The 13582-nt window shown below is 41.2% G+C and overlaps 1 protein-coding gene across 3 annotated transcripts; it reads left to right on the top strand.

Annotated features, from left to right (window-relative positions):
- The first annotated feature begins 314 nt into the window (after positions 1 to 314).
- ecd (ecdysoneless homolog (Drosophila)) lies at positions 315 to 6546 on the top strand. 3 transcript variants are annotated; one of them, XR_013507215.1, is made up of 15 exons: positions 321 to 437; positions 684 to 911; positions 1066 to 1183; positions 1342 to 1429; positions 1562 to 1740; positions 1891 to 2083; positions 2397 to 2525; positions 2691 to 2816; positions 3026 to 3111; positions 3258 to 3361; positions 4286 to 4544; positions 4796 to 4863; positions 4974 to 5170; positions 5406 to 5704; positions 6092 to 6546. XR_013507215.1 is itself a non-coding variant. In XM_071903138.2 (14 exons), exons 2-14 carry the CDS (start codon positions 707 to 709, stop codon positions 5634 to 5636), a joined length of 1983 nt encoding a protein of 660 aa, XP_071759239.2. In that variant the 5' UTR covers positions 315 to 437; positions 686 to 706; the 3' UTR covers positions 5637 to 6546. The 3 variants fall into 3 exon arrangements, 2 of the variants coding, with proteins under 2 accessions (XP_071759239.2, XP_071759240.2); XM_071903138.2 differs by having other exon boundaries at positions 315 to 437; positions 686 to 911; positions 5406 to 6546; XM_071903139.2 differs by having other exon boundaries at positions 5409 to 6546.
- The last annotated feature ends 7036 nt before the right edge of the window (positions 6547 to 13582 follow it).

Genomic DNA, 13582 nt, shown 5'->3' with positions numbered 1-13582 from the left:
CTACCGTGGAATATCCTTTCCGTTACTGGTTTTTGACTACAACTCCCTTGCTTCCCCCCCACGAAGGTGCGCTTCTAAAATGTGTCCGCTTGTCGTTGGAGAACTATGGCTACACTCGCTACACACATATGTAATTAACTGTTTGAATTTCAATCAGACTCATTAGATATTTGGCGTCTTTTTTGTTACTTATTTTCAGCAAACGGTAGCTATTTTTTCACTCAAAGAACAACGAAATTCCGATTAAATATATATTATAGGAACTAGTATTTGTTATACTAGTGGCTAGTCGACAAGAATTCATGATAGGACGAAAACAATGTCAAACGGCGTGCTAACGACGTAGCTTTGATTTATTTATTTTAATCTTTTCCCTCATATCCAAAGCTCTCCAATCTGCATTGAAATCATATTTTACCATTTAAAAACGAGATAAGGTAAGACTGACTGACATTCGCAAGATATTTTGCTGGATATCCATAGTACTGAATGGTTTAATTGCGATTACTCTATCGCTTACCCGTTAATCGGCGGAGCCTGTTAGAATTAGTCATATTTGTAATTTTCTTGATTCACATTACTTTCTATTGTATATGGGGACGTAGTACAAGAGTACAGCAGTATGTGGAACATGCATATATCAATTTTCATCTTTGTCTTAATCCTGTTGTTGTCTATTTAAGAGGTCGTTACAACGAGTGCCACAATGGACGCACTGTCGAGGAGAGAGGTGCAGGAAGACGTGGTCCAGTACAAACTTTTCTTGATTCAGCCCGACGGTTCCAGTTCACAAACCAATGAGGAACATCTAACACATCTAGTAGAGGAGATTCTGGCCAAGGTTGCCCCACTCCTCATGCAATACATCTGGCAGCATCAGCCCTTTAACCTCAAGTACCAGCCTGAGAAAGGTATAGTCAACACATCAGAGGTTTGGCTTTGGTGTGGCTGGCACGATTTCTATGTTCCCTCAGTCAATGGATGAATAATATAGTTTCCTGTTACACACACCTAGTGTTTATTATGTCCGTGAAGCAGGACTGATTATATGTTCTTTATTGATAGGAGATGTTCCTGCTCACATTGGAGGCAGCACTCAGTTTGGGGACAATGTGGAGGACGAGTGGTTTATCGTTTACCTCCTCCAACAAATCACAAAGGCCTTCCCACAACTAGTGGCCAGGTGAGACATGAATGTGCCCAGTGTTCACTTTTTTATTCAACACTTTTGCCATGATTTGACTGTCGTATTATGGTGCTTAAACATGGATCGGTTTCAGTGTTTTGTTAGTCATGGGGTTTCTCTGCTTTCTAACTCCCATTTTATGTTTGTGTGCACAGAGTTGAGGACAATGATGGAGAGTTTCTTCTGATTGAAGCAGCAGACTATCTTCCCAAGTGGCTGAATCCAGAGACCAGTGAGAATAGGGTGAGATTTGACTGTATTCTCTTTGACCCGTCTGTTTTAATATCTAATCACCTATTTCTGCTTCCCCTTGTAAATGTCAACATTTTAGCTGAAGTCTTCAATCTTCATCTCTCCACCCATTCCCTTTCCCAGGTGTTCCTCCACAGGGGCGAGTTGCATATCCTGCCCTGCCCCTCCCATTCCAGTACAGTTGGCCTCTCCAAGGATGTGGTACCCAGTGTGGAGCAGGCTCTAGCCCTGCTCTCCACCCACACACAGGCCTGCCGGGCAAGCCCTAAGATTTGTTCAGCCCTGAGGAAGCGACTAGAGGGGTGAGAGGACTACTTGGCATCATAGAAGTTATGTCAATGCGGGACTAGCAGGATAATCTAGCTAATTCACATAGAAACAATTGACTATTGTTGACAGATATGTCAACAATAAGTTTAACATCCTTGATTGTGTGTGTGCTTTCCACTTAGGTACCCAGAGAAGATTACAGCTGGCCTGCACCGTGCCCACTGCTTCTTACCTGCAGGCATTGCCACGGTATTGGCACAGCGACCAGACCTGGTGGCCCCAGCAGTGTCGGCGTTCTACCTGCGGGATCCAGTGGATCTCCAGGCCTGCCGAAGCTTCAAGACCTTTCCTCCTGACACACGAGTCCTCACCTTGGTACACACACTCGGGGATTCATATTTGTAATAGCGTAGTCAAAAAGGAGAGGTTGTCCAGTAACGAAAAAACACAATCATTTTTTTTTTTTTTTAAATATTGGCTGTGTTGCATTACTAACTTACACAAGTATGTCCCATGTACAATATTGTTATCACAGTGTTTGTCTTCGATTTTGTATCTGTATACGTCAGCCTCTCTGAAATCAGCATCTCTTTTAAACTCTTTTAGACCTGTGTAATATTCGTGAACAAAAATAATGTTTCCAGAACCTTAGGCAACCATAACCCTGTATTACTGTATGAATTTCCAGGTGACATTCACCCGTTGCCTGTACGCCCAGCTACAGCAGCAACAGTTCACCCCAGACCGGAGGAGCGGCTTCACCCTGCCCGCCCGCTCTCACCCCCAGTACCGAGCCTACGAGCTGGGCATGAAACTGGTGAAACCTCTGCATTTCCTCTGACCAACACCGTTATTCTGATTCTGGCATTGGGAGGGTGCAAGATGGAGGGTAATGAGGTGTTTTGAGTAATGTATGTATCTGTATATATTTATGTCTGTGCTTGTGTGTGTGTGTGTGTGTGTGTGTGTGTACCTCTCCCAGGCCCATGGCTTTGAGATCCTATGCTTGAAGTGCAGGCCACCATCTTCAGAGCCTGATGCCCCCGTCAGTTGTAATCCTCAGTGGAAAGGCTTCCTAGGGAGTCTGAAAAGGAACGACTACTTCCGGGTTAGTCACACATTTTGAATGGGAAGGCCAAGTGGATGGCTAGCTAATTAGCCACTTGCAAGCAAACATTGATATAGATGTTACTTTCGATGCATTTCATTAATGTAATCTTGTGATTCAAACTTATTCTAACTAATAAAAATATTGTAGTTTGTGTTAATCATCAAATGAAAAGTTGAAAGTTGTGAATTTGGTTGTTGTCGATACAGGGGGAGCTGGAAGGCTCAGGTTGTTATAGAGAACTGAAGACATCAGCAGAGAACTTCTTCAAACAGTCTGTCTCTTCAGCATTGAGGTGAGGAGTGTGGTTGCATGCACGTGCATGTGTCCATGAACATTGTATGTACATTGCTGTCTATGCCATCCATGTTTGTGTGTCTCTGAATGTACCTACTGTGTGTGTGTGTGTGTGTGTGTGTGTGTGTGTGTGTGTGGTTCCAGTGGTAAGTCCGCAGGTGAGGAGGTTCTCCAGCTGCTGCAGAGCTGTCCTCCCTTCAACTTGGAGGAACTCAGGAGACAGGAGTCACAGCTCCCCCAAGAGGACAGTGAGTGAAAGAGCTAGCTATTGCATAACTATAAAGGCATAATGTGTGTATACTGTGTATACTTTCTAGTGCACTAGCACATTTTACTGGTGCTCCTTAGTCCATTCCTTTTTCCTTTTAATCAAGAGAAGAAGGAATTACAGTAGATAGCATTTCAATCTCAGTCTAAATTTGACATATTTATATAGTAAAGCTAATGCTCCCTTATTCATAGTATTATGTTACATCACCACACAGCCATCTTGGTAGGAAAATAACAGGTGATTGTAATCAAATGACGGCTACAGTCAATGACCTGTGTATATGGTAAAGTGCCAGGTTGGTAGGGAAGGGGTGACATCATGGGAATACTATGAATATAGGACCAAGAGCAATGTTTACCTGTCAATACATAGTAGATTAGATAAGATTGCCCTTTGTGTATAGATAGTTAGAAGAAGTTAGGCAGTGGCTGCGTGGTTAATGATACTGTCAGAAAGGCTGTGGAGATTATGGATTCACTTGGTGTTATCTTCAGGTAAGACAGAGTTATGACCCCCAGCTGCAATGTAATTTGCTAGTTTAACATGGTTAACGTTAAGTTATACATTCATTTTAATGCTGGGTAAAGTCCGCCTGTGGACGCTGAAAGTAGGATAAGGCAATGATATGGATGTTATGGATGTCAGCTTGTTTCCACTTCCCTATGATACACTTATCATAAAATAAAATAAGCCTTGCAAGCATAGAGGTTGCAAGCCTTATGGATATGACCTCACTAGAAATGAACCACTGGCTTTGTCTGTCTCTGCCTCCTGGGATTTTTCTCTGCTTGCCAATTTCTGTCGTCTCTGTCTGTCCTTTTGGTATGCGTCTTCCATCCTACACCTTTCTCTCTTTCCTTCCTTTCTCATAATTTCTCATTTTGTTTGTGTCGAACTCCAGGTGACAGCTGGCTGGATATTACAGCTCAGGATTTGGAGCGTATGCTAGAGGAGAGAAGTGGGCAGAGCATTGGTGTTGGCAGCCAAAACCCAAGTTCCACCAAGCACACGCAGCGTGGCAGGGGCGCAGAGGAGAAGAGGAAGGAGACAGAGGAAGACGAAGAGGGAGAAGAGGCCAGTTACAGCCTAGTGGCAGTCACCCAGGGCATGAAGAACTTCCTCAACGCTGTTTCTTCCCACGAGGGTGCTGAACTGCCCTGGTGAGATGGACTGACTATTTCTCAGTACAGTACAGTAAATCTGACTCTCTGACTGAAGCATTGCTTAGAATAAATTATATGGTTTCATTGTGCAAGTGGACATGGTGCATGCATAATTTTCTCTTCATGGCCTGCCTATGAACCTGCCACAAATGCTAGTACTAATACTCACTCTAGCCTTTCTTGCACATTAAATGCCTGTGGAGGAAATCCCCCTCCATGTCATGCAAATGTTTTTCTCTCTATCCCAGGGCCCATTCAAATCAGCCTTTCAGTTTTGACCCAGATTCCATGGCCAATGCACTGGACAGACTACTAGGTATGTAGACATTATTAAAGACTTGCAATAGTAATGTTACTGTAACTGAGACTGAGACTTGTAACGTTTTTCTCTATTTACTGAACATGGATGCCTTTCAATTGTTTCAGGAAGCAAAGAAGAAGAGCTAGATTCAGATGATCTAGATGATGATGATGAGGAGGGGGAAGAGGAAGAGGAAGAAGAGAGTTCCTCTAGTCCTGGAGGGGAGAAGGGGGCAGAGACTTTGGACAGTCTCAAAAGATACATGGACCAAATGGACCAGGAGCTGATGAGCACTAATGTGGGACAAAGCTTTACTCAGAAGGTAAGACTGTGTTTGTGAATATACCCTCTTCATATCAGAGAGAAGAATATATTGATAGCCCCCTGCTTCTGCTCAGCCTCACTCTCAATATCTTCCACTTTGAATGACTTGACTTTGAATAAAAAAAGAAAAAGGATGCTCTAAACTCAAATGAAATAACACGTCATGCATATGTATCACAATGTATCAGCTTGTGAAATTCATCCGTATCTGTTGATATTCCCATTCCTTTCAGCAGAAGTGTGACAAGGAAGGCCTAACCAACGGCTCCCCTCATCCCGCTGGTCTTCCAAGAGAAGGAGGGGTGGAAGAGGCAGAGGAGGAGATCCAGCCCCTGGATGTGGATCTGAACCTGGTCACCAACCTGCTGGAGTCCCTCAGCTCGCAGGCCGGACTGGCCGGACCAGCCTCCAACCTGCTGCAGAGCCTGGGCCTCCACCTGCCGCCCAACACCGATCCCTCCTAAGGAACAAGATTGGGGAAATGACTTGGCTAATGAGCCAGTATTTACCAGGCCTCTCTTCTTTCTTAAAGGTGATAAAGGACACCCGGACAGGGCCAGCACCCACATTTCCTGAAGCTTCTCTCAAAGCTATCATCAGAATCAGAATGGCTTTGTTAGCATGACTAACAATTAAATAGTAAATATTAAATGTACACAAGTAACAGCAAGTTTATACATGTATACAATACAGATCTACTTTAACAGAATAAGGTTAATCAAACAGTTACACACACAAAAAAAACAACCTTTCAGGGTTTACAGGATGTTTATTTTTCAAAGGTATTCTTCTGTTTGACTGGTCAATATTCATCTTTGTTATTCTGCAAATTTTTGCATAAATATACAAAATTGGCAGCAATATCAATTGTTTGGCTCTCCTCACCTAACACAATTTTCGTCTTTTCTCTATCTGTTAGGGCTTGGAATCCCTTGATTCTATCAGAAAAACAAGTGAAATACACATGACGGCCTTTTTCCAGCTTCTCAGTACAGGAGACTAGGTGTACTGATGTAAGATACCAGACCAGATCCCATTTACCATCTTGTTTCATGACCTAAAAGGTATACACTGAGTGTAAGAAAAATACTGTGATGCTTTAATGCTACGACAGAATGAGGCGGGACTGACTTAAGTTTGGCCAAATGTGGCCTGAACATAGCACAGCACAACTGGTCTGGTTTGAAATCATAATGAAAGTGAAAGAATCAAAAGCGATTCTAGAAACACAATTTCTGTCAGGTGTACATCAAATGTTTGAATTTATGCTGTTTTGTGTAGTATCAGGAGGGAAGTAAATTTGTACTGATAGTGTTTTTTGACAGCACTTGAAATAACCTTGGTTGTTGGAAATAAAATAAGTTGATTTTTGGAAATAAAGTGGTATTTTATATATGAATGTTGTGAAGCTTGACTGTTGGTTTTCTGTAGTTTGAGAGCCATTTGAGTCATTTTGCTGGGTAAAAAAATCTGTCCTGTTGCGCAATCAACAGGTGGTTCAACATTAGCCACCTGCTTTTTCCAAGCATGTGAAATGGTAAAACGTTCACTTTTATTACTAAATGTTACACTTAAGGAACACACTTTGAGGTAGCTGCATAGCCATGATAGCTGACTGTTACATCATATAGTTTATGTACATAGGTTATATAGCTTCTCACACCAAGTGTATAAGCATGTGGAGTTCATTGACATAATTTAGCTTCTGATAACAGCTGTATGGTAGACTCCTTCCATGCAGCAGCCTCTTGACACATCACTTTACAGAGCTTAAAGACCTCCGGCCAGGTGCCGGATTTCCGGCATATGGACGTTTTAGATTCACAAACTATTTTCGACAATGAAAAAAAAAAAAAAAAACTCACTCCACGTGGGTTGTACCAGGTGACCCCTGGGGGGGCTCCACAGTTATCCTTATTGCAGTAGGTTTATAGATTAATAATGCTGTGTGTTGAATATTCATTCCTTCAGCACAGAAATGTGTCAATTGTTTTCGTTGTTCTTGTTATTGGACTAGTTTTATAGAGAAATAGAGAAATAAATGGTGTGATGCAGACTGCCCCCCCCCCCCCCAAATCAGTCAGGAACAGAATGTTTTTTTGCTTTAAGCCCTGACTTTATACAGCCCATTAACTTGGTGTCACATAATGATTGTTTAACCCTATTGAAGAGTCTTCCCTTATCATTTTCCCCTTCTCATCTGAAAAAGTTTAGTCAGAGTCATTCAGGGGCGACTTCCACAAAGCTCTGGTTAGAAATTAATCCACTGTCCCATGAAATCTCTTGAACACTGTAGACAGGACACATCAACTAATATTGATGAGTAACTAATTTTTCAACAGGATATGATGATACATAATCCAAGGTGAGTAGTCATACAGAGGCTTGATTCAGAGTTCAACAGAATAATATACTACAGGGCAAATGAGTAACATAGCAAACATCAGGCTGTACCGTCATAAATCTACAGGATCTTTAGGTGGCAACATTCATCAGCCTACTCTAGCTTCAGGGTGAGTGCGTGTAGGCAAGGGGTTATCAAGTAGCAACCTTCCTTCACCGGTGTTTTGTTGAATTAGGCAAATGACACCTCAAGAAGGTTCAACAGCGTCCTAGAAACACCCTAGTTTTTGAAGAGAGCAGAGTCCGCAAAATCCACATTGTATCTGCTTAGGCTAAGCTAAGTCTGACTGGCAGCTTCATCTGGATGCCATGGCCCACTCAGCTGTCCAGCCACACTCACCTTCGTAACATCCTTGCAATTATTCATTCAAGTAATGCAAAGTTACTTCCCTGTGCTGACATATTTTAGCCTAGTTGACCATATTATGCATTTCCTGCTATCTGATGTAAGCCAACATGCCTCATATAGGCATAAGTCATATGACTGTGAAAGGAACTCTAATAAAAGTGATGTAACTCATATACTCTCCACAGAAAATAAAATGTGCAGTGTATCCTTGTTATAACTGCTTATGATTAAGTTATGCTAATATGCTTCTTTTAAAAGTGAATTTGCCCAACACTGATACAGTACAGTACAGCTGTCGATAAAATGTCTCAGTCCTTAAGAGTGAAACAACAGCAGCTGGAAAAACGGCTGCATCAGCTCCCGTGCCGAGTGGAGCAGTGCGGCAGCAAGCAGCGAGAAACGCAGAGCCGTTATGCCAACCAGGAAGTTCAGCACCATCCCCAGCAGGAGGATGGCCAGCAGGTAACCGTGGAACAGCAGGGTGCACCAGCTGCCCCGACTCAGCACCCGCCAGGGGCCGTCTGGCTGGAGCAGGCACAGGAGGCCCAGCACCCAGCTCTGGTTGACCAGCTGGGTGTAGTACATGTCAAAAACGGAGGCTTGGGCATCAGGGGAGTGGCGGCGCTCGACCTCCGATACTTTGGCCAGCCAGGTGAGGGAGAGACTGTGGAGGATTAAAGCCAGCGGCGCGTACATGTACTCCAGAGGCTCTACACCTGACAGACCCTGGGAGGCTGCGGGGAGAGAGTGGAGGTGCATTAGAGATTGAGGGGTTAAATTGTTCCAAGGTGAAGATCCACTAGAGGGATGACTTTTCATCAACGTCACCTCCCCACAACTTGTGGAAAGGCCAATTTGCCTTGTCTTCTCACAGTAATCCCTTAAAATAACCTTATATTTACATTAATTCACCCCGTAACTCATGCAAAATCCCTTTCAAATTAATTAATGGAGGAGACCCCATCAAAACCACCTTAATCACCCCTTAATTTTTGATTCCTTACTTTCTAAATTAATGTAAAATTCAGGGAGACTGGAACTTTCCATTAATAACTCATTAATAACCCTGTAAACCATGCATAAAAGGCATGAGAAATCCCTTAAGTGTCTCCACGAATCAACCCATGAATAAATCCCTTAAAAACCCATGATACTAACCTTACTTTTTTAAAGCTATGTTATGTTTAATGGATATTTAATGTTTATGTAATGGAGAAATTAAGGACATTTCAGGGATAAGATCGAGGGGTTTGGTTTCTTAGTACGGGTTTACCTGTGATGACGATAGATGCACCACTCAGGGTGGCGATCAGAACAGTCATGTGGAAGGACGGAGGCACTGCCAGCTTCAGGCCGTGGCTCCAGCCCACAGTCAGCAGGGGCAGCAGACGCACAGTGAGGGGGAAGAGGCCGGTGTGGGAGCTGCTGGCCTTGGCCCACATGGCCAGCACAGCCTGGGTGCTGTCACAGATCGCAGGCACCAGCAGCCTCTCGCCCAGGGACTTGGAGTAACGCTTCAGAGGCACCAGATCCAGGACATGGAGGAGATTTAAGACTAACAGAGAGACCAGAACCTGGGAAATAGACATTGTTGACATTAGGAGATACTTGCACGTGCAAGTGTCCGACAAAGCAGTAGAGACTGATGAATCAAAAGAAAATCCCCACTAGTCAAAGACAATATCTGGTTTTGTTGTGGTAAATAATATTTGTGGTAAAAATAAAAGATACAGGATGTACATTGGATATAAAGTAGAATATACCCATTCAACTCCTGTGATTCACTCACATCACTGCAAGCACTAAACCAGTGGTTCTCAACGTGGGGTCCAGGGACCATCAGGGGTCCTTGAGGGGTTTCCAGGGGGAACCACTTCACCATTATTTCATTTACAAGACGTTAACACAATTAGAGAATTAGAGAATGTGGAAGAATGACTATTTTGATCATATTTCACTGTTATCTCTCTACCTACAATACAGATAGTCATGGAATTCTGGACAAAATCATATCTAACAATAAAAATATTCTCAGTTTTGGGTCTGAGAGACAAAATCTCATCAAATGGGGGTCTGCGGTGCTAATGTGTCCTAAATTAGGGGTCCTTGATTGAGAATGGTTGAGAAAGGTTGAGAATCACTGCACTAGACCATGCAGATAAAAGCAACATTTACCTCTGGACTAATCATTCATCATTCTTCTTGCCAGCCCATCCCAGTTTTTCTGGTTCAGAACAAGACAAATTGAACCATAAATGCTGTATGTGTTGCACAGTTCAGAAAGATAACATACTTTATCTGAATGTTGTGTTTACCACAGTGTCAAATGTCAAAACTTGGTCCGTAACTATGACAGAAAGTGACAGAAATTCTTTCCAAACTTAACACCCACAATAAATGCGTGAACAATCAAGGTTGACCTTTTACCGACATGAATGTCATTAGCAAAGCTCAATCATTCATACTTCTTAGTTTCAACCTTGGGACAGGGCCATATCTACCCCACGGCCCTTCAGCTGGTCAGGCGTTTGGTTAAACATCCATCACGCTCAAGTATTTATTAACACTCAACAACTCCCCTATTCTTCAAGCTACACACACATACAAACACACACACACACACACCAGTCCCAAAAACTGATTATGATATGAAATAGCCAATGCTCAAGTGCACAGCTATGAAATTAACTCCAATATAACCTTACATCATTTTAATAATGATTAACAACAATGTAATAAAACATAACATTAATTTTTTTAATTAAATAAATACTAACGTGCTTATTCGTTTTACAGTGATACATTAAATACACCATTCAGATGCATACATTAAAGCATATAAACAATAAAGATGATTTCGTCTTAAATTTCTGAGTTATGAGCAATTATGAGAGAGCGTAGCGGAACTAGACAGAAATGATAACGCATGCAGATATACAGTATATATTGAGATTCATTTTATGTTCATATTAGTAGGTATATTAGTTTGATAATATTCATGGGATATATTTAGGCCTATATGTTTTGCTAATGGATAAAATTGCTATGGTTCATTATATTTGGAATATAGTCAGTATAGTCAGTAGATCTATACCACATGTCAGTATAGGCAGAGATATTATATTGTCACACTTAACTGCCACACAAGCAGTAGATGAAAAGTTGTTGTGACCTGCTGTCACTTTCTCACCATACTATCCAGAAAGTAGAAATAGCATAAGATATGAATAAAATGCTCAGTTGAATATGTAACCAGGAAAGCAGAGAACAGTTCCTTTTTGGTCGATTTAGTTTGATTTGGCAGTGTGAATTGCCCAAAGAAACAAGCCAGGCAGCAGGCACCAACCTGGGCAAAGCAGAGAGCCACTGCATATGGATAGTGGTACTGAGGGATGAAGATGCCTGCCACAAAGTTGCGGAGCCTGTCAGCCTGGCCATATATCACCACAGCCACCAAACAGAGCGGGGGGACCAGGGGCTTCCATGTGTGACTGGAGGAAAGACTCTTCAGAGTTGGGGTACACCATCCCCACCTCCTTCCTGAGCTGCAGAGAGGCATACAATCAAAATGGTCTGATCACCGAATTAGAATTAAATTTATGTGTCACTTCTATGAGTTTCCAGATTGACAGTTGCAGTACATATATATTTTACACTAAGTAAATATGCAGACACAAGATTAAGAACAAGCCAATTTTACCATCCGAGGAAAGCAAATTGAGACAAGAAGTGAATTTGTTCCAAAGAAAAATTCAGAGGGAACTTGTTCTTTGTTGAAGGCTTGACCGCATTTTTCCAAACCCAATTTTTGTACAATGCTCACCAAAGGAAGGTTGTTGTGTTTTGTTAATAAGTAACCACAAGGTAGCACTCTGTATTGACTATTCATGTTTGTTATTATAAATCCAATGTCAGTAATGTATGACTGCAAATGATATTTGTTAAGGTCATTAAGTGGAACTGAAAGGTTGATCATACATATAGTTGACTTACTCTTTACACTGGGACATGAAGTAAAAAAGAAACAAAGAAAAAACAATAAACCAAAGCCAGTAGGAATAGCTTTTACAGAAATGGCATGCTGAATGTATTACCTGGCTGTTCTATCATTTGGTAATATAATCATGAGTAATCCAGGGCATGGATGTGTATCTTCACGACTTGATCCAGAAGAGCTGTTGATAGTTAGACCCCAAACCCTTCTCCCCCACACCAAGTCAGATAATGAGAACAGATCGCTGGGACAGCCATCTCACAGAATGATAGCCATTCGCTTTTCCTTCAAAGAGCAACAGGCTTAACCATTAGCTGACACAACATTTTTACTGTCACTTTTATGTTACAGTATGTACAAGTGACAGCTACAAAGGTTTCAAGTGTTTCAATATTCCATATAACTGTGCTAAGTTAGGAGTATGAATCTGGAAAACTAGAATTTTGCTCCATCAGTAATAATTTCAATTGAATACTAAGATACTGAAAAGTTGTACTGCAAGCTATTATGTTGGTCTTTAAGCAGAATTAATGAAGTAGAATTAATGTTGACGCCTTTCATTTATAAAAGAAACAACTTACTGGTAGAAATACAAAAATAACCAATAAAAGGAAGAATATTTAAATGTTAATGTATATGAATAAATCTCCACACACACAGAAAAATAATGGTTCTTAACTGGTTCTTTAAAAGGCTGTGTGGTTCCACGAAGAACCATCACCTACTAAAGAATCATTTTATGTAGCAGATGGTTCTACATGTTTGTCATATGGTTCTTTGGGATATTAAAGGGTTCTTAATTCTTGTTTGAGTTATTGGATGGTGGGGGATGGTATAAATTTGCAAAATAACCATACCTCTCTGATCTGGGGGTGGGTAGTTAGCTGCTAGCCGATATATATATTGTACAATTGCAAATGAGCCTATATAATTAGAAATTGATAATTGTCTACTGGCATGACCGATATTGCAGTTAATGATAAAATAATAATAATAATAATAATAATAAAAAAAAAAAATAATAAACATAAAAAATAATAAAAAACAATTGTCTACTTTATCACATACAGGCCTAATATAGCCTATAACTGAAGTCTGTGCTGAAACCTACACTACAAACATCTAAATATCCCTGCAAACATGAATTGGCAGATTACAAACAACCTCAGAACACAAACAAAAAAATGACTAGAAACAATTAGAAAACATTGAGTAGAAAATAACTCACTCATTCACTCACTCATTCATTGGTCAAATTGATTTAATCCTCCAGCCTTGCATTGTTAACTATTCAAATATTTGACCTCCATTCAGACAGCTGGGGCACATTCAAAGCTTGTACCGTTTTGTTACGGTGTACAACGTTTTCTGGTTGAATGATATGTTTGCTCCCAAAAGTGTGTAACAATCAGTGCACTACCGTTTCCTTTTAAATGTCCTGTTTGCCATGTGACACACACACACACACACACACACACCTACACACACACACACACACACACACACACATTGCAACATCTGGGTAATGTGGTTGGACCAGTCAATTATGATTGGCTCACAATAGGCAAGGTAAACAAAAAATTAAAACCAAATAAAAAATACTAATAAAAAAATAGCTTCTTCCCATATTAATTGCTGTGGTTTCTAGAAAATTCCAGGGGGAA

The sequence above is a fragment of the Centroberyx gerrardi genome, chromosome 15 (assembly GCF_048128805.1).
Source record: "Centroberyx gerrardi isolate f3 chromosome 15, fCenGer3.hap1.cur.20231027, whole genome shotgun sequence".
Classification (NCBI taxonomy): domain Eukaryota; kingdom Metazoa; phylum Chordata; class Actinopteri; order Beryciformes; family Berycidae; genus Centroberyx; species Centroberyx gerrardi.
This window is presented reverse-complemented; position numbering and strand designations above follow the sequence as displayed.